The following is a 20,971-nucleotide window of genomic DNA, read 5'->3' as shown; positions in this document are numbered from 1 at the left end:
CTTTAATTTCATCCCACTTTACTTCCTATCCTAGTATTCAAGTAATTTTTTTAGAACTAGAACAAAAACCAAAGTTTTTAAATTCAATTACTGAACAGTTTGTATACGTAATGCAGAAAGTTAGGTTTTGCTTCAATGTTATAAATATTTTACATGAGAGACAATTTCAGAGATCAACAGAACAGAAATGAATCATCTGACCTAATACTTGACAGGTAAGTCAATTTTCTACCGAGATTTTGCTTTTTTACTACTTTACTTACAGATGTTCTCAAAAATACGACTGCATATCAAAATCCACAGTCTAATCATGATTATTTATTTTTACATTTAGTAATTTGCATTTTAATGAAATTCATATTGTAATATTTCAATTAAAAAATCACATTACAAAATAAATAGAATATCTTACTTTACTTTATAATAGAATGTGCCAGCTTCTGTATGATCATCTTTTTATAATAGTATAATAGTATATAATAGTTTATAATATATAAAGGATAGTTTAACACCACCTAACAGTCTTATTATTTAGTATCCTTTTCGCTATACAGTCCCATACAAAATCAAAAGGTGAACTCAGGAAATAGTTAAAAACGCGCGAAATTTAAAAAGGAATAGTTTTCGAAAATTCTGAGAAATGACATCAAATCCTAACATTTAACGAAATAGTGCTATCTTTTATGTTATAATTTCTTGATACAAAATCGCGAGTCGGTCGAAAAATTTGTTAATCAGTTGAAAATTTCGGTTTTGAGAAATTTTTAGAATATGATGTTATTTCCAACAATGGCCGAGGTCGCATCACCTCCTATGCTATCATGTTCTATTGATACAAAATCGCTATTTTGGCTGACAGATTTGTGGCTCGAACGGCAAATTTCAGCTCTTGGATTTTCTCAGAAAATGGTGTCATTTTCTGGAATTTTGGAAGATTTCTAATACTTCTTATGACTCTTAATTGAATACTTTCTTAATACTTAACAATACTTACCAATTTTCTCGAACTTCTTGATCATTTTTTAATAATTTATTCCTTAAACTAATAGGAATTGGACAGGATTTAAGGATTATGCATGTTGGAAGGATTTTATATAATTAAACGTTTTGTTTATTGGTAAGCTTACAATAATTGTACAATTTTACAACTTATGTGTAATAATTTGTGTAATTGTATCATTTTACAATAATTTAATTCTGTTACTCGACCAATGGAGCTAAAACAATTCTTCTTGTGTGAAAATGATCAACCAAATGACCAAAATCTTATATGTATGTGCTCGTGGTACCATGGAGCGTTTTACCGCACGTTTTCGAATCGCCGGTAAGCGCCTGGCTTTGGACCAATTCCGTGCGATGTCAATGTTAGCAGCGTTCTAGTTATTTCGAAAGCATGGCTATGTCTACCGTTCATAGATTGAGGTTCGCGATTAAATTCGGAAGAAACCTTACAAGACCGTTAAGTCTTAGCAGCGAAAGACGAATTTTAGGAAAACAATGTCAGCGGTTTTCAGGTTTGTGTATTTTTCACGTCATATAATTTTCATTTCTATATTATTTTTTTAATTGCGTACATTTTAAGGTTATGTGAACATGTTTTCCTTAATCCTATAATATGAATTTAATATAATATTTATATAATTACCTTCTATATACATAAAATAATTGATTTTTGAATGTATAGGTATAGCTGACACTCTGGCACAAAGCTATTCTTCTCAGGCAGCGACACAAACCACAGAAACTCATAATATTATAAGAGATGTGGAAAAACCTACAGGTATTTGCACATGTAATATTCAAAATATATTTTTTATATAACACCTTTTAATTTTTTTAGAGGAAGGAGTCAAACATGAATTCCAGTCAGAAACACGGATGCTTTTACAAATTGTTGCAAAGTCCTTGTATTCAAATAAGGAGGTAACATTGCCCTTATCTTATGCTATTATCTTAATGTTACCTAATTTCTAGGAAATAAACATTTAATCACAAAATATTTTCCTCTTTTACTTTGATTTAAAGGTATTTCTACGTGAATTAATTTCTAATGCAAGTGATGCACTTGAAAGATTAAGATATATGCGCTTAAGTGATTCTAAAGCTGCAAATATTATTGGTGACAGAAATTTGGAAATTCATATTGGTACTGATAAACAAAATAGAACACTTATAATTCAGGATACAGGAATTGGTATGACTCATGAAGAACTGGTATCAAATCTGGGAACTATAGCTAGATCTGGTTCTAGAGTAAGTATAATTAACAATACCGATTAAAATGAATTAATTATATACTACATATGTTTTACAATTTTAGCCATATTACACAGAAACTTTTTATTTTATCATGTAAATTTTTCTTTAATATAGGCTTTCTTAGAAAAATTAAAAGAGAAACAAGATACTGGTGATATGTCACAAATTATTGGGCAATTTGGAGTTGGCTTCTATAGTGTTTTTATGGTTGCTGATAAAGTAGAAGTGTTTACAAAATCATATGCACCAGATGCTGAAGGCTTTTGCTGGATTTCTGATGGGTAAAAAGAGTACTTTTTAATAAATAATTTAATAATTAAAAATGTTTGCTTTTATGAAATATGGTAAGGTATATGTATATATTATTAAAACATAAATTATTATTCAGTTCTGATACATTTAAAATCTCAAAGGCTGAGGGAGTTCAACCTGGAACTAAAGTTGTTATACACTTGAATCTCGACTGCCGGAATTATAGCGATGACAACACAATTAATAGTATGCGGTTTAAACATTTTCATACGTTTATTTATTTTTAGATTATTGACTAATCTATTAATATTTCGAAGGTCTCATCATGAAGTACAGCAACTTTATCAGTAGTCCTATTTATGTTAATGGCAAAAGAGTTAATACCCTGCAGGTATGATAGAAGAAATGATTACATTTCCCAGGATATTTTATATTGGATTGTGTAGCTATATGTATTCTTTCAGCCATTATGGATGCTTGATCCAAAAGATATTACACCATTACAACATAATGAGTTCTATAGGTTTATTGGGAACTGTTTCGATGCTCCGCGATTCATATTACATTACTCGACCGATGTTCCACTTAATATAAGGGCGTTATTATATTTCCCAGAACAAAAGCCACCATTATTTGATTTCACGAAAGGTGAAACAAGTGGGGTTTCGTTATATAGCCGTAAAGTTTTAATTAACAATAAGGCCGAAAATATTTTGCCAAAATGGATGCGTTTCATCAAAGGAGTAGTTGATTCTGAAGATATTCCTCTTAATTTAAGTCGTGAATTATTGCAGAATAGTGCTTTAATTGGGTAAGACAAAAGTTGATTAAAATATGTAATGTTATATGAATGGTTGTAATCATTTTAATTTGATTTATTTATTTTAACTTTTAATGTAGGAAATTACGTAATGTTCTAACCACGCGAATCTTAAAATTTTTGAATGAGAAATCTCAGAAATATACTGAAGATTACAACAAATTTTATAAAGATTACAATATCTTTTTAAAAGAAGGTATTGTAAGCACTGATATTCAAACAGAAAAGGTAACATATATATATATCTTTTTTACTAATATATGTAGATATTATTTTCATCGCTTCTGTAATAGTTTTTATTATATATCTCTTTGTTTGGTTCTTGTGTTATTGTTTATTAGGAAGACATCGCTAAACTCTTACGATTCCAATCATCTGCAATGCCACCAGAGGAATTAATAAATCTAGAAGATTACTGCAAACGAATGCCTTCTAGTCAAGAGAAGATCTATTATCTATTAGCACCAAGGTAAGTTAATTACTTTTCCCTACTATAAATTATTATGGCAATATTTGTATTTACTTCTTAATTTTAGCCGAAGCTTAGCTGAACAATCACCATATTACGAATCTCTAAAGAAACGGAATATTGAAGTACTATTTTGCTATGAAGCGTATGACGATGTGATTTTCTTACACTTAAAAGAGTTTAACTCGCATAAGTTAACTTCTATTGAAGATGAGTTACGTAATTCAAAATGTGATAGTCCTGGTACGTGATATGTCTGAATGGCTTTCGAATTTGTATTAAATTATTCTATTTTAATATTTTTTCTTGTCTAGGTATTATTAATAAAGGCGAAATTGACAAACTTATAACATATATGAAGAAAATTTTGCACGGAAAGGCTCATGACATTAAAACAACGACTCAACTTGAGTCACATCCGTGTGTTGTTACACTTCCAGAGATGGCAAGTGCAAGACACTTTAGCCGCCTACAAACACGTCAAATAGAAGGTGAAATGCTTTACTCCTTGCTTCAGCCATGTTTGGAAATAAATCCTAATCATTCCCTCATTAAAAAGCTTTGCCAATTAATGAACACCAATACAAAATTAGCAGATCTTCTCATAGAACAGGTATTATGTTATGATCTATTATGTTATTTTTGATAGCCTCGGATTTTATGTGTTCTAAATCTCTTCTTAATCTGTTTCAGTTATTCACGAACAGTATGGTAGAAGCTGGTTTAATTGATAACCCACGTATATTATTAGCGTCTCTGAATAAATTGCTGATTGCAGCATTAGAGGAACATTAATTTACATAAACTATTTGCAAAAATATAGTTTAATAAGTTACCAATATGTTGTATATATGAACATTTCAAATAAAACAATTGGCCATTGTAGAATTTTCTACGATTAAAACCTATTTTTTCGAAAGGGAAAAGATTCATTGTATTATCATTTATATTTGTCATTTTCATATTCATATTTATTATAGAATAAATTATTTTATGTATTTTATTACTTTCATTGTTCCATTCACCTTAATTAATAAACTGAGATATGGAAAGGAATCATTTGAGACTGGTAATGGCATAGTAACTTCTATACTTTTATACTTCGTGTGCTAATGGTTTTGGAACTAATATAATAAGAGAAAACGTAGGCAAGATTGTATTATTTATTACAATAGGTTGATCTTGTACAAATTAATTATAGCCTTCTAATTATAACAAGTCAAGTTCCTCATTGTTTGAAGGATTTCATGATATCGATATGTATCCTATTAGCAGGGCTAAGTTGCGGTGAATTTGGAAGTTGTACCCACATCTTTCTCGTGTTTAATTTCCTACATTCTTCATTGTCGTATAATTATGGCAAGTTACAATAAAATAAGAAATAAGTGGAACTATTTATTATTTTATAAGTTATAATCAAGTATAAAGATCCATAATAAGTAGTTCGAAAAATAAAAAAAGTAAACGCACACAAATGAAATATATTCGTTTCGATCAATTCCGATTGCTTAAACCATTAATAGTGCGAAATTATTAAATCCTACTTTACGAAAACGTTTCATCCAAACCCTAATATCGCTAATCGGTCAGAACTTCTATAAAATATTGCGCTCCCTCATTTTTATCTTTACAACCAAATATTTTGTAACGTCCACGTGATTACAAACTGATTGGTACAATATTTATAAATGGATGATCTCGTTTCATCCGCATCAGTTTACAGTCTTTAACCAATATGTCTTCATTGTTAATCCGTAAAATATAAAACTAATCTTAACAGTTACGAACCTCGCTGTGCTTCGACGCAAACTGAAATTTTCATTGCGTGTTGATGTTGATTCTGATACAATTTGTTAAGTTAAAACTGTACAGTATTCTTATATATTTCATTCTAATATAGAATAAATTGTCTATGTTCAATTGTATCCGTGTAAGTAATTGCATTGAAATTTCAGAAAGGAGAGGCACAGCTGTTTCAAACTTATATAAGAAGAAGACAATTTTCTTTTCCTCTTGGTCAAAACAAAAAAAGAATATGTCACCCTGTTTCACATTATTATTAACGTGGTTTACTGATTTATCCCACTAAATGTAGAATAAGATGGCTAGCATTCTTTACAGAACAGGAACATAAACAATAAATTTGCCAGTAGAATTCTACATGTATAAAAAGAAAGTGTACACCTCTCCTAATTAAGCTGCCGCTAAAATTTGTCCAACGGAAAGAAAACGTATCTTGTATGGAAGTACACGGTATTTAAAAGACATTAGGCACAGAAATAACAGTTTCTTGACCCTTTGTGTGTCACGCTTAACTACACAAATTAATCAAGGGAAATACCTTTGTTCGTACGGCATTTATTATTAAGTTGGCAGTTCAAAAAATGTTTCATTATCGTTACTTGGACAGATTTTCATGATGAAAAATAACAGCGTGAGAACTATGTAATTCATAATAAGAGTGTCGATGAATTGCGTACGATCCACATTGCTGAGCAGTCTTATCGAGTAGATAAAAATGTTAAAGCGTGATGTAAGTAGTAGCACCATATATGCAGTTATGTCTGTTGAACTGATGGTGACTAATGGAAGGAAAAGTTCGAAATAAGAAATGAGAAAAGAAGAGGGGGAAAATAAAATAGATGCAGTTAAACGAATAGAACATTGACTTAGCAATACGTACGCGCGGAAATGGAATACTATATTCCGCGATTCCTTAATTTCTTTTCTTTTAAAAAACGTTGGATAGTTAATATTACAATCATTATCATACAAGTCATAGTATTTGATCATTGTATAAACATTATTATCATCACAGTAAAAATATTTCATATCTCTTTAACTATTGTGCTTTGCTGCAGTAAACGCCAGCAGACATGCACATATATTCGCCCTAGAAGCAGAGCATTGTTTTTTTCACTAGAGTCAATTCATTTACTCACTAGACTATGCTGTACTTATATCTATATTATTAAGTAGTCCTTCTGTTTATTTCGTACGTAACCAAAATAAAGTCGGTTAGCAAATAGTAAAAATACATAAATGTACCTATGTATTTTTTGCAGTGGAATTATAGTTGTGGATAAGTTTTAAATTTAAACGATAGATCATTAAATAATAGTCATTGGTCTGACAACGCGGTCGTGATTAAATTTACTTCTCTCAAGTAACAAATTTTATTCTTAATCAAGATAATTTCTTACTCGTAATAGTTGCGTATAGTTGTCACGATATATATGTATACATATATTTTTAATATTGTATACATATACATATGTATATTATATATTTTTTTTTTACTAAACCTCATCCCCTCTGGTAGAATTGAAAAGATGTTTTACCGTTAAACGAAACTCCTAATGGTCCATATATCATGAAATCGTCAGAATGTAACTTGTCTATAAAATGAATGCATCTTCGATATATGCAATGTTTTGTAACCAACTCCTTACCAATTCGTTAAATGGCCCTATTTTAATTACCATGAAATATATAACGTAAGTGTCGTATGAAAACAATAATTGTTCCCAGATACATGTACGTTCATTTTCATACTTGCGGCTCAATAGAATTGTTTCGAGGATCGCTGAATTAAGTACGTTAGAGTACCTAAGCTCTACCTACATAGGAGATTTGAGGTACGATGTGCGAACGGCGCACACCGTTGGCTCAGTATGTGATTATTTCCATACCGTTCTTTAATTAGCTCATATTCATCAATTTCCTTATATTCATAGCTGCCTCTGTACAGACCTCCTATCTTTCTCTCTACCTCTGATTCGATAATACGTATGTACAATATTTTTTCGTCGTATATTCACATAACATTCGCACTGTCTTTGTTCAAGAAGCACAAAAAAACACGATCAGTCTGTTCTCAAGTCGTGGCACCACTGTTTGTCACACCGAGGTCTGCGTGATACCATTCCCCGACAACCACAAGCGGCCATTGCTCTTTTGATCGGCGATCTCGTATTCGGAATCGTCAATTTCGCATAAGTTGGTTGATAAGTCGCTGTTGCTGGTTGCACCGCCCAATAATGAATTTCTCTCTTCGAGCGTGGTGATTACCGAACCGATCTCATCGACCTCGTCTCCCTTGTGGCATCGGTTGCGTCGGGTGCTTGGGAAACCATAAGGCACTACATCATCTTCCTCCTCGTCGGATTCTAAAGTACTAAGACGTCCATTCAAAGGATTTGTTTCGTTCTCCGTGTCCGTGTGGATGTTGTAATGCGGTAGATAAGAGTTCGGATGACGGAGATAACTTTCGGAACCTTTATATTTGTATTCTCCTTCGCCGCCGCTATCCAAGGGATTTAAACGTTGCGTTTCCGCGCACTGATACTGCTCAGAAAATTCAGTCCCGCATTCCGAGTCCCCGACGTACTCTGATTCTTGATCTTCGTTCAACGTCTCGATGTCCCTCGCTGGATCTACAGAGCCGTGCACTAAAACGAATACATTTCGTTATTTTAATAACGCCATTCATTCATAATTGACAATTGAATTAAATACTAAGCAGCTCTCTGAGAAAAAAAAGGGGGAGACAATTGACGTCGCAGATCAATTTCATTGGATATTATAAAGATTTATTACAAATATTACACCCTACCAATCGAAGGTTAAAAAGACAAACCACCAAGTCTACCTTAGTGCTATGTCACATGCATCCCTTTCTACAGCTACTATCCATTTAAGACGACAAATCGTTTAAAGGAAACAAAAGATTCGATAGCCTCGCCTAATATTATCTTACATATAATATGTCTACAGACATAATGAACTAAAACTGTTCCAACTAGCCGCGAGTGGAAGCAATTGTACTGCGAAACATGCAGTCGCGTACTCACCTGACGGTAACTGATGAGTGTTTGATTCGTTACTCTCATTGCTGTGGAAGCTGGACGAGTCTGGTACTTCGCTTCCAGGCACCTCCGTGATATTAGGCAAGGGGTTTTGGCTTGGCCTGACCCAGTCTGAACAATCCCAGTGATACCCTAAAAGCATTGCAGACAACAACTGTACTCCGACACGCTACATGCGACGATCTGACGTCGCGATACGGAGTCGAGAGTGAGAAAGAGAGAAAAGAAGAAAGTGAGAGTGAGAGTAAGAGAGAGAAAGAGAGAAAGAGAGAGAGAAGGAAGCGGAGTGTCTGCCTGGTATTATATAAAGGGTAAAAAAAAAAAATTAAAAAAAATAAAATAGAATCTAGCCGATAGAGAAGAGATAGCGACAAGCGAAGCGACCCAAATATCAAAATGTGTATCCTTAGGTATTCGGCTGTTCTTTCAGGCATTACTATCTCGACTTACCACCGACTATACGAGGATCATCCTCGATGGACGTCATGGAGGCAACGGAGGTCCCACCTCCATGAGGCACGCGTCGAGAAGGATTTAGTAGAAGTCCTCCAGTGGTCAGCTCCGGTACCACTGGGCTCGCTCGTTTCAGGTCTGTTAGCGCACACAATACGATACACCAATGTTAATTCGATTCGCTACACGCCCAAGTCAGCATACGTTTCCGGACATTCGTATTAAGAAGAGGGAAACGATTAAGAGAAACAGACAGAAGAACGAGAAGTAGAATGTAAGATAGTGACAAAGGCGTAAAATGGCGATAAAGGAAGGTGAGAAAGTTCGACGAAATGATTAAACGAGAGAAACAAGGGAGAGATAGAAATAAGTAGGAACCACAGAGAATAGGATAAGTAAAAGAGAGATCGAGTCAATGGATCAAGCTATAAATTCCACCCACGAATGCATGCGACAAGCGAAAACAAAAGTAAGAAGCTACGATGAATCGGGGCAATCAGCGACGCATACTACTCACCATTTTTTATCTTTGTCGTATCCGTGATGAAGGAAGCTAGTTGCATCTGCTCTTGCCAGCTCGGCTTATGAAGACTATCCGTGTCGCTGCCTGTAGCGTTTCCGCCGACTGGGTTAGCGAGGGTTAAGGACGGAGGGGGCACAGGTGTGCTGCGATTTAGGTTTCTCAAATAATCTGGCGGAAAATTCTCCAGCTCGTCACCGGCGCTGCCATAACTTCGCAGCGTGTCTAGATTATTTAGTGCCACCGCTGCCGAGTTACCGTACGCGGCTGGCTCGTTGTTCGAGCTGGGAGTATAGGAAGCGGGTCTAGGAGGGCATTGGGGAGGTTCTCTCTGCAAAAAAGAATCACACGAAAAACCTTAAACTCAATGCACGCATCACTCGCAGGAGAGGGAATATCGGCTGATGATCGCAAATCAAGAAAAAGAACGCCATTAGAAAAAAAAAGGCAAAAATAAAAAAAGAAAAATTGTCTATCATTGGCGTACGATCGAGGTATGATTAAAAGCATGCGGTCTTCTCTCTTAAGTGCTGACAAATCAAACAAGTATATTTATTTCTCTGATTTAGATACGATACCTGTATCACTTCCAGGTTGCTCAATTTTGAGCTCCGTTTGAACTCGTGCTCATGAGGTCGCGCTGAATTTAAAACAATTTGCTTCCTGGTCTCATTGTTGATGTTATTCGCCCGTGCTCTCGTGCGCTTCATCCTGATCCGTCGGAAGGCGAGGAATATGGTGATCAGGAATATGTTTACTATTACTGCAACGCCAATCCACATTAACTGCTCCCATGTGATTTTAAAGTGGCTCGATATAATTGGTGTAGAATACGCCGGATTTCCACAATTTAGTCCGGTCATATTAGGAGGACAGATACATCTATAGGTCCCTATTTCGTTCACGCAGGTTCCTCCATTTGTGCAGGGATTGGCGTCGCATTCATTAACGTCTGTTTCGCAACGTTCTCCCATGAATCCTTGGCATTTGCATATCGGACCATTATTGCCTTCCTCGCAAACTCCACCGTGAATGCACGGGTTCGGGCTGCAATATCTTCCGAATTCGCAGCGTTTCCCACTCAGACTTGGTCCAACACATTCGCAAGTGAAGTCACCTCCTTCTGGTACGACTTTGCAACGACCACCGTAGAGACAGGGTGAAGAGGCGCAAGGATCGGTATCAATTTCACAAGCGAGCCCTGCAAATCTGCTGTGACATTGGCATTCATAGTTGTCGCCACCAGAATCTTTACATGTTCCACCATTCTGACAGGGCTGCGAACCACAGATCCCTGGGGGCACTAAAACCGTTGCAGCGTCGCAGCTGAATTCCACATTTGCAAAGCGTTTTAAGACAGCGACACTGCTAGCGCCACTCATATGTAACGGTACCGATACTCTGGCGATTCTGACATCATCCATACATCCTATGAAGCCACGTTGAACATCCTCGAAGCCCAAAACTGATGGATGTTGTCTAACTTCAGCACCCAAGTAAAGATCATCAGATTGAAGATTCAGGATATCGTTGATACCAGGTGCAGATCCATGAGCTACGTGCTTTCCATCAACGGTCAACTTGGCGCTGTTGCTTTCTCGTTCTAGTTGGATCTCGTGCCACTGTCCATCGCTCACGTATACACTGCTCACGCGAACCAAACCTTCTCCGCTGCCCAGATCGAACTTGTATTGAACAACTCCATTCACGACTTCTAGTATATTGTAATCGATCTTGCCAGCTGCATACATCAAGTTTCCGGTCAATTGCACTGTTCTGATCCTCAAAGATAAACTGAGACGGTCCTCGATAGTCTGTTTGATGAGGGCTTTATCGATCCTATAACGAGCATAGCTCTTGCCACTAAACGATATAGGGTTTCGTGGAATGTAGCAAGACTCGTCATGGCACTTGGAGATGTCAATGTCGCAGGTTTGCCCAGCAAAACCTTCAGGGCATTGGCATGAGTATCCTTGGACCGAAGAATCGGGAATGCAGACTTTAAACAGTGGACAAGGATCTCTGGCGCATTCGTTGACGACTACCTCGCAATGATTTCCGGCATATCCTTCTTTGCAACTGCACTCCATCTTGTGTCTGTGTCGCGGAGACACGAAACTCATTACGTCAGTAGCTACAGGTGTTATTTGTGTGATGTCGAGAACAATTTTGTCTTGACAATCCCCATAAACGCAGTATTCTTTGTTACATTTAAATCTAACTATTTCTTCCACGACTAATTTCGTCGATTCTTCGAGTTCTTCGATACGCTGATTTAATGCCTCCCGTATATTTTCAGACCCATAAAAGGTCGGTGATCCCAAAGGTGTAGAGCTCTTCTTCACTGCGAATAGGAGGTCCAGATCGTTGTGAACGGTTTGGCGAATAGTGCGAGATTTAATTAGATTCACTTCGTCTGTAGAAGGTTGGACGCTGATAATAACGATATCCTTTAATCTGCAGTTCATCGCGTTGCGCACGGTTCTAATGAATCCCTTACGATGACTTAGTATGAAGTCTTCCGGACTGACTTCTCTGAATCTTACAATTACAGAATTCTCCAACATCTTTTCCGTTACCAAATCAACATTTACTTTAACGATAGAATGCGAATGATATTTTCCATCCGTTACACTGACGTTTATCCTGTATTCGCCAACATCGAGACGCGGAAGAGCAACCAAAGTGCCATCAATTTTGTCAATTTTGAAGAGGTCGTTGGGAATAGGAGACGATGGAACCAAACTGTACGAAAGCGTGTCATATTGATCTTGATCAGTTGCGTGAACCCTTCCGATGATCCCACCAGGATACTCGTCCATGTAGGAATTAATAACCACCTCTAGAGGCGTAATTACCGGAGGATACTGGGATTCCTCGATCACTTTGATCACGACCCATGCGTCGGAATAGAGAGGTGGACTTCCGTTGTCAAAGACGCGTATGTGCAACTCGTATTTATCTTTGACCCTGTTGTTGAATTTGGTAGCAGTTCGCAGTGTACCGTCCTGCTCTAATCTGAACGCGTCACCCTCGTTCCCGGATCGGAAGTCGAAGGTGTATGGAGCGGCGTTCGGTTCAATATCTGCATCTGTGACCACGAATTGTAATACGGTGTGGCCAAGGGGCTTGTCTTCTTGCACTACTGCGGTATAATTTGAGAGGGAGAATAGCGGCGGGTTGTCATTTGCATCTAGAATCTCGATGTTTACCATCACGAAGCTGGATAGCCTAGGTATGCCGCTGTCACGGGCGTGAACCTCCAACACGTAATTACCGATCTGGAAACATGAAATATCGCGTTGTAGATTGCATTCGAAATGTCTTACAACCGCATTAAGATATATAATGAATGGTGCGTATGATTTATACTGACTTCTTCGCGATCCAATGGTGCGGCGACAGTAATTTGTCCTGTTTTCTCATCGATCGAGAATTGCTTCTGCCTGTCACCTCGTTCGATGTAATAAGACACGTTCCCGTTCTCTTCGCTATCCAAGTCGTTTGCGAATACCTGATATATTCATTATAATATGAAATTAGTTTACAGTTAGCGTATAGTTAAAACAATATTTAAGTTATTCGAAATTCATCTCGTCATTCGATTCCTTTTTATTTTAAAATTTATTTCTAAAATATTAAGTTCATTAAAATTTTCGTTCATTTTATTATATGTAAAAGCTGTGCAATAGAAGCAATTATTCAATCAATTGTTTTTTTATATATAAGCTGTATATATATAAGTATAAGGCTTACCTGCGTAACTTTTTCTCCAATCTTTGCGTCTTCCCGTATAGAAGCTCTGTATGAAACTTCGCTGAATATCGGCGCGTTGTCATTGCTATCGATCACGGTAATATTCACCGTAGCGTGATTACTCAAAGGCGGAATGCCTCCATCTATAGCTTGGATGGTCAAGAAATAATCTCTGGCACGTTCGAAATCTAATTGCTCCGCAATAGTAATCACGCCACTACGGGCATCTATCTGGAACTTCTTATGTTCATTTCCGCCAACGATCGAATAGTAAACATCAGCATTGACTCCAGTATCCTTAGACGTTGCAAGAACTCGAGCTACTTCCGTTCCAACTGCATAGATCTCAGGAACTTTTGAGAAATAGACCTTCGACGCGAATTCTGGTGGATTGTCATTAATATCCTGCACGTTGACAATTAACGAAGTCACACTCATCAATTGAGGGGTGCCCTGATCAACTGCCTGTATAGTTACGTTGTACATGGCTTTCGTTTCTCTGTCCAACGGCTTCCCAAGCGTAACGATGCCGCTGTCCGCTGCGATGAGGAAGTGACCATCGGCAGAATCGATGAATTCATATCTGATCTTACGATTAATGCCGATGTCATTGTCCGTGGCGTGTACTTTGGTTACTAAGGTACCGACCTCGACGTCTTCAGGCAGTGTAGCGCTATACGTCTGCATAGTAAATTTCGGTGCGTTATCGTTTAAATCTGAGACCAGAATTTCTAGCTGAGAGGAGCATTCCCAAGATGGTTTGTCTCTATCCTGTACATGCGCTGTGAGCGAATATTTCGCTTGAGTTTCCCGGTCCAGTTGACCGACCGTCTTTAATACGCCTGTCTCTTTGTCCAATGAGAATTTGTCGTTATTGTCGCCGGTTAAATAGAAGCGCAACTTGGCATTCGGTTCGTCGTCGTAATCAGTGGCCAGAACAGTGAGCACGTACGTGCCAGGATGCGATCCCTCAGACAGGATCTCTCGATAACGATACCTGAGGCAATATGGTGGATTATCGTTCACGTCGAGTATTTGCACCGTTACACGCGTCTTGAAGACGTATTTGCCGTCGGTGCCGACTATTTCGAGCTCATAACGATCGATCGTTTCCCGGTCCAGAGCCTTTGCCACGTATACTTCGCCAGTTGATCTAATCTGGAACTGAGATCTCGAATCGCCGGACGTTATGTAGAATTCTATGGGTGTATTTACGTCCGAATCTTTGTCCATGGTGATTAACTTCACCACGACCGTCCCTGGTAGAGCGTCTTCGTTCACCGCTGCTTCGTAACGATCGTCTACGAACGCGGGAGGATTGTCATTGTAATCCTTTAGCTTTACGTGCACAGAAGTCCTTGCGAAGTGCTTTGGATTTCCATTGTCGGTAGCGACCACCTAGACACGACAAAAATGTATATTAAGTATTATAATAAATTTCTTTCTTTCTTTTTTAATCCTGAGAAATCTTAGTTTTAATTTTACTTTGAAAATTATAAAAGGAAAAGAGATTCTCGTTATGTTCAGAATATGTTTTTATTAAATAACTGACCTATCAAACACTCTATAAAAAATAGTAAAAACTGTCTATGACAAATTTTTAATTCTTAATTAAACGTACTTGAAACTTATATTCCGGTTGCTTTTCCTTATCAAGTAGAACCAGTGTCGATATCCACCCGGTGTACGTATCTACAGTGAAGACATTTGCCAGTTCGCCAATATCCGAGCCAAAGGAATATCGAACCTCTCCATTGCTACCCAGATCTTCATCGTGCGCAATAATTTTCAAAATTGATGTTCCTTCCTCTATATTCTCCGCCAGACTGATACCATAAGGATTACTTTCGAATTTAGGAGCATGATCATTTTCATCCAACACCTGGAGCGAAATTTCAGCTAGAGCTGTCAATGGAGGACTCGAGTCTGTTTCAGCGAGGACTCCGATCAAATGATTATCCTTCAGCTCTCGATCCAAAGGTTTAACTAAAGTAATTTGTCCATGAGCATCGATCATAAAAAGTGGAGAATCTTCATCTCCAGAAACTATTCTGTATGTGACTGTAGTGTTGGTCACGGTTTTCAGCCTTGTTATAGGTGTTCCAATAGGAGACGCTTCTGATATAAAGAATTTGTCCTCTTTTCGTTCAAACAGAGGTGGAATATCTTGCGGTCCCATTATGTAAATGCTGAGGGGAACGTCAGCGTGATGTGTTGTCGCCCCGCCCTTGTCTTCCGCCCGAATGAAGAGCTCAAATAGTTGATTTTCTAAAATATTAGATAAATAATAATCCAACATGTTGCGGTACTGTGATCATTATCGGTACAATTCTTTTATGATTCGACCAGAAATTTTAATTATACAAACATTTCTTATGTTTGGTACAATATTAAAAATGAAGAAATATAATTTTAACGATTAATGATGTCATATAATACGTCAATGAAAATAAAATGAGCAATAGAATATAGCAAAACTTACCCCATGGCATAGCACTCTTTTGAAGGAACAACGCTCCAGTATCAGGGTTAATTCCAAATAACGCTTTCGCTTCCGAAGTCTGCAGTTCGTATATCGAATAAACAATCCTCGCAGCGTCATCCTCGTCAGCATCCTGAGCTTTCACCTTCAGGAACGGCGTATTAGTAGTCAGATTTCCATGAATACTGGCTTTGTATTCTCTCAGCAGAAACACGGGCGAATTGTCATTCTCATCCCCAACTTTCACCCTAACGATCACGAAACCTGATCTGCCACCTCCATCAGTAGCCATCACTGGTATTTCATACAACTTCTGCTCTTCTCGATTCAACTTCTTTCTAGTTACGATCTCGCCAGTTTGTCTATTTATGTCAAATATCTCCTTCATCAGATCTGAAGCTATCGTGTAGATCACCGTGCCATATTCTCCGAAATCCTCGTCGGTGGCTATCACACTCGTCACCAATCTGCCAGGCAACTGATTCTCAAAAACTGTCACTTCTACTATAGGGTTTGGGAACGTAGGATTGTGTCTATTAGCAGGCAATATCTCGATCTTGACTCTTGCGAAACTGGTGTACACATTGTCCGTGACAGAGACGTTCAGCATGCTGAGTTTCTTCTCGCCAAAGTTTTGCATATTGATCAGCGAAATGATGCCGGTGGATTGGTCGATGTTATACGTTTGTTGCTCGTTACCACCGACTATCGTGTACGTGAGTTTGTCGTCTACGTAGTCCGGGTCACTGGCAGATACCACCGTCACGAACTGACCCCTTTCCGCGTGTTCCGACAACGAGCAAGTGTACGAGGGTTGTTCGAACTTGGGTGGGTTGTCATTCATGTCGATCACCGTCACCCAGACATGGGCTGTGCTCGAGAGACTGGGTACACCGCGATCGATCGCAATCACCGTAAAATGGTGCGATTCGTGGGTCTCGTGATCTAGAGATCTCTTCAGGAAGATCACACCCTCCTCCGGGTCGATGTGGAACAGGTCAGTGCTGTTTTCCGTGTCGTTTTGAATTGCATAGCGAACCTGTTGGTTGATGTCTAAACACAGAAAAGTTTATGGTATTTGGTGATGTTTACATAGGAATGAATGATGTAATACAGATAGGGGACACATGTGAACGTAATACGTAAAGAGTATGTGTTCTTAGGGTGTATTCATTTTTTGAGCTCATCTCTTGGTATATCGGTGATCTGATTTTTTAAAATCTCGGATTGTTTAGTATTTTATCTATGTGTATTTGTGTACATATAATTATATAAATGGAGCATGCTATGTTAACGAAGGTTTCTACAATAAATATTAATGTATTTATGTTGTTACAAATTACATGAATGTTATAAAGTTTCCAATAATATCATGGCTGGAAAATTATTTATGGCATGTACACGAGAACGAAGCTTAATTAACATTTCCTGTTGATATCATTTATGAACAACTGTTTTACTATGGTAGAAAAACATTTTGTACGAAGAATGTTTTAAGAACTCAAATTGATAAACTACGGCCATTAAGATAATAAACGATAGTTACAAGTAACAAACATGGAACAGTTCAGGATTTTATGAGTTTAATATTTCTCCTTTATCAGTTCAACCAATTAAAGCTTCGTTTCAACTTCTGACATAGTTCTGAGTTACCGTGAGCGAATTTCCAAATAAATCACTGGACAAAATCTCTCAACGAGAAACATCAGCTTCTATTTATCCTTTTCTCGTCTTTTTCTCGTCTCATTCTCGTACAATCATGTAACAACTCGGGGTATATTTCATCGCGATAATCCAGCCTCGGTACCCACTAAGAGCATCCTTCACAATAATTACAATAACATTAATCTTGCTCCAACAGGACTGCCTCGCGTTATTTATGAGACATACACAGACAGAGGGAGCGAATTTCCGTTGCCTCGACATTAATTGCAAATTTAGCCGGGCCTTCAAGCTTCACGAAGCCAATCCGATCTTTCAATGCGTCTCCTGCGATATACACTACTGTCCATAAGTGTAATATTGTTGATAAAAATTACGAATATCGTAAAGTTTTCGAGTAAAGTTATATAGTTGAATATACAATGATATTGTTAAAAGATATTAGAGGACGTTAACATTTTCTAGATTAAGAATTGGATTTAGAAATTTATAAAATATCAGGACGAATTTATAATTTTAATATTAAATAAATCTACTCGTAGTACTATCGTAAAACCATATTTGTAATTAAGGTATTCGTTCCTGCAATATCACAATATCCTCAAAATAATTGAGTTACCGTAAGATAAAATAAAAATATTGATTGTTTCATAAAATTACGATGTCCAATGAATATATCAAAGTAAACGCAAGTATATTACATAATATGCAAATATTATGCAAACCTGTGTTTCAAATTCAAACATAGGCAGATAGAAGAACTAAGAACATTCCACTTCTTGCGCATGATTATATGGACAGCAATATGCATAGCTGAATTTAATAACCGCTTACCGGTGTCGTTATCTCTGGAGCTGACTCTCAACACGGAAGTGCCGAACGGCGCAGCCTCGGAGACCGAGATGTTGTACGAGTCTTGAGTGAATTCGGGCGGGCAATCGTTCACGTCGAGCACCAGGATGCTAACGAGTACCTCCGCGTAGACGCCTGATACGCTGTCCGTCGCGCGGACGGTCAGCTCGTACTGTTTCTTTTGCTCGTAATCCAGCTCGTCCACCACGTAGATTACACCTGATTTATCGAAGAGAAGATTGTAGACCCAAAAGCAGTCTATGCAGCGTAGCGTCCACAAAGCCGAGAAACTTTTCCTTTTTATTCGTGATGCTGACTAATAGCCCGACATTCTTGTGTGTATTTTTTTTTTTTTTTTTTGTAAATGTGCGCGCGTGTGTGTGTGTGCCATTTTATACGATATTTTACCAAAGAGCATCTTGAGAAGCAGCATAGTTTATCGATGTGCTTGTACTTAATGCGGAACTTATGCAAATTTTATGTAGAGATGTCGAAACGTGGTTTAATTATTCGTCTATATGATGGTGATTCAAGGAGTAATTCAAGGAGTTGCTCGGTTTCGCGGACACCAAGAAGAGAACATTGGTGAATGCAAGTCACGTGGTAAACACGTTTATACAAGACGCTCGGATACCGTGAATGAATTTGTGGATGCTACCAGAATGTCTGCACCTTCGAACACGACGGCGCGTTGTGCAACTTAACAGGTTGACTCCATTCAACTCGACGTTTTCGATTTTTCTCTTGCAAGCGTTTACCGAGCCTTGGAATGTTATAATGGACGTATATACTCTTGGGAGTTGCAATATTACGTGACTGCTTCTTGAGATCTTTATAAATTTTCTGACAACCCTGGACATTGTCGAATAAAAAAGTAACTGGACGATATACTTTATTTCATTACAATAAAGAAGTATGTACTTTTAAAAAAATTCAAAATATCTCAAGTATTCTCCAACGTATTTTTTACTTTCGCCAATTCTTCTACCATTCTTTAATCCTTTGATCCCAATCGAAACATTTGCATCCATAAAATTTGCAAGAATTCTCATTTGCTCGATTAAAATAGATCGAAGGAAGAATACGAATATGTTACACAAAATGGAAAGCAATTTCTCTACACGTCGTTCTATTCTCGTTGTTCTGCGATCGATCTCAAGAAGCGAACAAGCGGAAAGTGTCACGTATCGTAGTCAACCTGTTACAAACGAGCCGCCTTGTTCCCTTTCTTGCTATTTCCACGCATTGTAGCTCGTTTAAGGTACAAGCACGGTATCTTTCCCAATTCGCACGCGACGTAAGGTGCAGGCACGCCATGCGAAGAACAGAGTGAAAGCCGTAAGAGAATTACGGGAGGCGGGAGAATTAAACGAGAACGAGGGGAAAGGGGGGAGAAAATAGAGAGAGAGAGAGAAAAAAAAATGGTGTGCCGACGATAAGGCAGCGTTGAAACGCGGTTTCGAGATATATCACCGGGCGAATTGCGGCCTCGATGTAACCACGTATCGCGTTTAAAAGCAACATTGTGCTCCAAACCCGTTTTTCACGCAGCTTCGTTGCTTCTGCATGAGATAATGGGACCGGTTGGGTTGAAAACGATGAGTAAAAGTGAGAGCAGAAGTGCAGAGCAGAAGCGTTCTCTACGTCGGACAAGAGGATCAACATGCCGTTAAATTGTTGCATCGTTGCTGAGCCTCGCATCTTCGCGATGGCTTTTTTTACTTTTGACAGTGTCGTGCATCGATTGACAAGCGGTTAGAAATTGCGAAGGATGCCGGATATTGTGTAAGTGACGTGCAATCATAGAAGCTGTGTATGGCAAGCGGAAGTTTCGGCCGTCCGATGATATGGGTTCCGGCGTGTTTGAGTTGGGATTCGGAGTTTCCGGTATTTTCAGTTCTTGACACTTAACCGTTCCTCGTGTACTCTCGAGCGTAATGGTTTCTTCGAGGTCCTTGTGTTTTTGATATCTTTTCCAACAATTTAAAAAATAGAAAATACTGCAAAAATGATTGATAATAAAACATATATAAAAGAAGATTTATATTGGATACGTGTGAAAGCGATTCTTCTAAAAATTTGTATACAAAAAGTTTTCAAGGTGTTCCTAAAAATTATTTTTACCTAAAATTCAGTGAATCGATACGATTGCAAAATATAGATATACGTAAGACTATAATTCGCAGTTAAATTTCTATGTCGCAACGACTCCACCATCGCGACATCCGCTTGAATTACGATCGATACCTCGTATGAAATCCCGATCGGTGTTCGCCGTTATTCTAACTTACTGCATGACGTCGTATGCCGGTCATGAAGTTGGTATTAATTCAGTGCATAGCGACAGGGTGGGGATTTATCGTTCGAAGATCGACGCGAGAAACTGGCGGCCGAAAGAAACTCATTGTTACTGTTTAAGTCGTGCATGAAAATATTAGAATGAAGAAAGATAGAGAGCAGTGCGGTAGAGCATGGTATAGTGCAACACAGCAGACCGATAGAACTAGTATTTTTTTATACTCACAAGGACCATTGTTACTGTCGGGGGCTGCGAAACAGGGAGATACAATAACACTTT

At 37.9% G+C, this 20,971-nt stretch overlaps 2 protein-coding genes across 9 annotated transcripts in view; one reads left to right on the top strand and one right to left on the bottom strand.

The window, feature by feature from the left end:
- The first annotated feature begins 1,356 nt into the window (after window positions 1–1,356).
- On the top strand, window positions 1,357–4,685 carry LOC100648632 (heat shock protein 75 kDa, mitochondrial). Its single transcript, XM_048406904.1, has 13 exons — window positions 1,357–1,514; window positions 1,685–1,780; window positions 1,841–1,923; window positions 2,026–2,253; window positions 2,374–2,540; window positions 2,648–2,757; window positions 2,829–2,902; window positions 2,976–3,322; window positions 3,412–3,559; window positions 3,673–3,800; window positions 3,868–4,043; window positions 4,115–4,413; window positions 4,494–4,685. Exons 1-13 carry the CDS (start codon window positions 1,394–1,396, stop codon window positions 4,593–4,595), a joined length of 2,079 nt encoding a protein of 692 aa, XP_048262861.1. The 5' UTR covers window positions 1,357–1,393; the 3' UTR covers window positions 4,596–4,685.
- A 260-nt stretch (window positions 4,686–4,945) lies between these two features.
- Window positions 4,946–20,971, bottom strand: part of LOC100650960 (fat-like cadherin-related tumor suppressor homolog) — a 499,821-nt gene continuing 483,795 nt past the window's right edge. For 2 of the 8 annotated variants that reach the window (XM_048406896.1, XM_048406899.1), the window contains 11 exons: window positions 20,918–20,941; window positions 18,376–18,612; window positions 15,880–16,932; window positions 15,019–15,665; window positions 13,398–14,795; window positions 13,018–13,155; window positions 10,220–12,922; window positions 9,639–9,972; window positions 9,119–9,259; window positions 8,654–8,800; window positions 4,946–8,251 (listed from right to left, as the gene is read on the bottom strand). In XM_048406896.1, coding sequence (XP_048262853.1) covers window positions 7,701–8,251; window positions 8,654–8,800; window positions 9,119–9,259; window positions 9,639–9,972; window positions 10,220–12,922; window positions 13,018–13,155; window positions 13,398–14,795; window positions 15,019–15,665; window positions 15,880–16,932; window positions 18,376–18,612; window positions 20,918–20,941 — 7,373 coding nt within the window. In that variant the 3' untranslated portion in view covers window positions 4,946–7,700. Of the gene's footprint in view, window positions 8,252–8,653; window positions 8,801–9,118; window positions 9,260–9,638; window positions 9,973–10,219; window positions 12,923–13,017; window positions 13,156–13,397; window positions 14,796–15,018; window positions 15,666–15,879; window positions 16,933–18,375; window positions 18,613–20,917; window positions 20,942–20,971 lie in introns of those variants that run through there. The other 6 variants (XM_048406898.1, XM_048406900.1, XM_048406897.1 and 3 more) reach the window with 5 other exon arrangements.

This window comes from Bombus terrestris, chromosome 6 (genome assembly GCF_910591885.1).
Source record: "Bombus terrestris chromosome 6, iyBomTerr1.2, whole genome shotgun sequence".
In the NCBI taxonomy this organism is placed as follows: Eukaryota; Metazoa; Arthropoda; class Insecta; order Hymenoptera; family Apidae; genus Bombus; species Bombus terrestris.
Note: the sequence above shows the minus strand (reverse complement) of the source record. Positions and strands in the feature narration are given on the sequence as shown.

Excerpts from the sequence above, each read along its gene's own strand:
- LOC100648632 (XM_048406904.1), top strand. The coding sequence starts at position 1,394 with ATGGCTATGTCTACCGTTCATAGATTGAGGTTCGCGATTAAATTCGGA. Across the intron at positions 1,924-2,025 it reads CCTTGTATTCAAATAAGGAG|GTATTTCTACGTGAATTAAT; the intron begins GTAACATTGCCC and ends TTTGATTTAAAG. Across the intron at positions 2,541-2,647 it reads TTTTGCTGGATTTCTGATGG|TTCTGATACATTTAAAATCT; the intron begins GTAAAAAGAGTA and ends ATTATTATTCAG.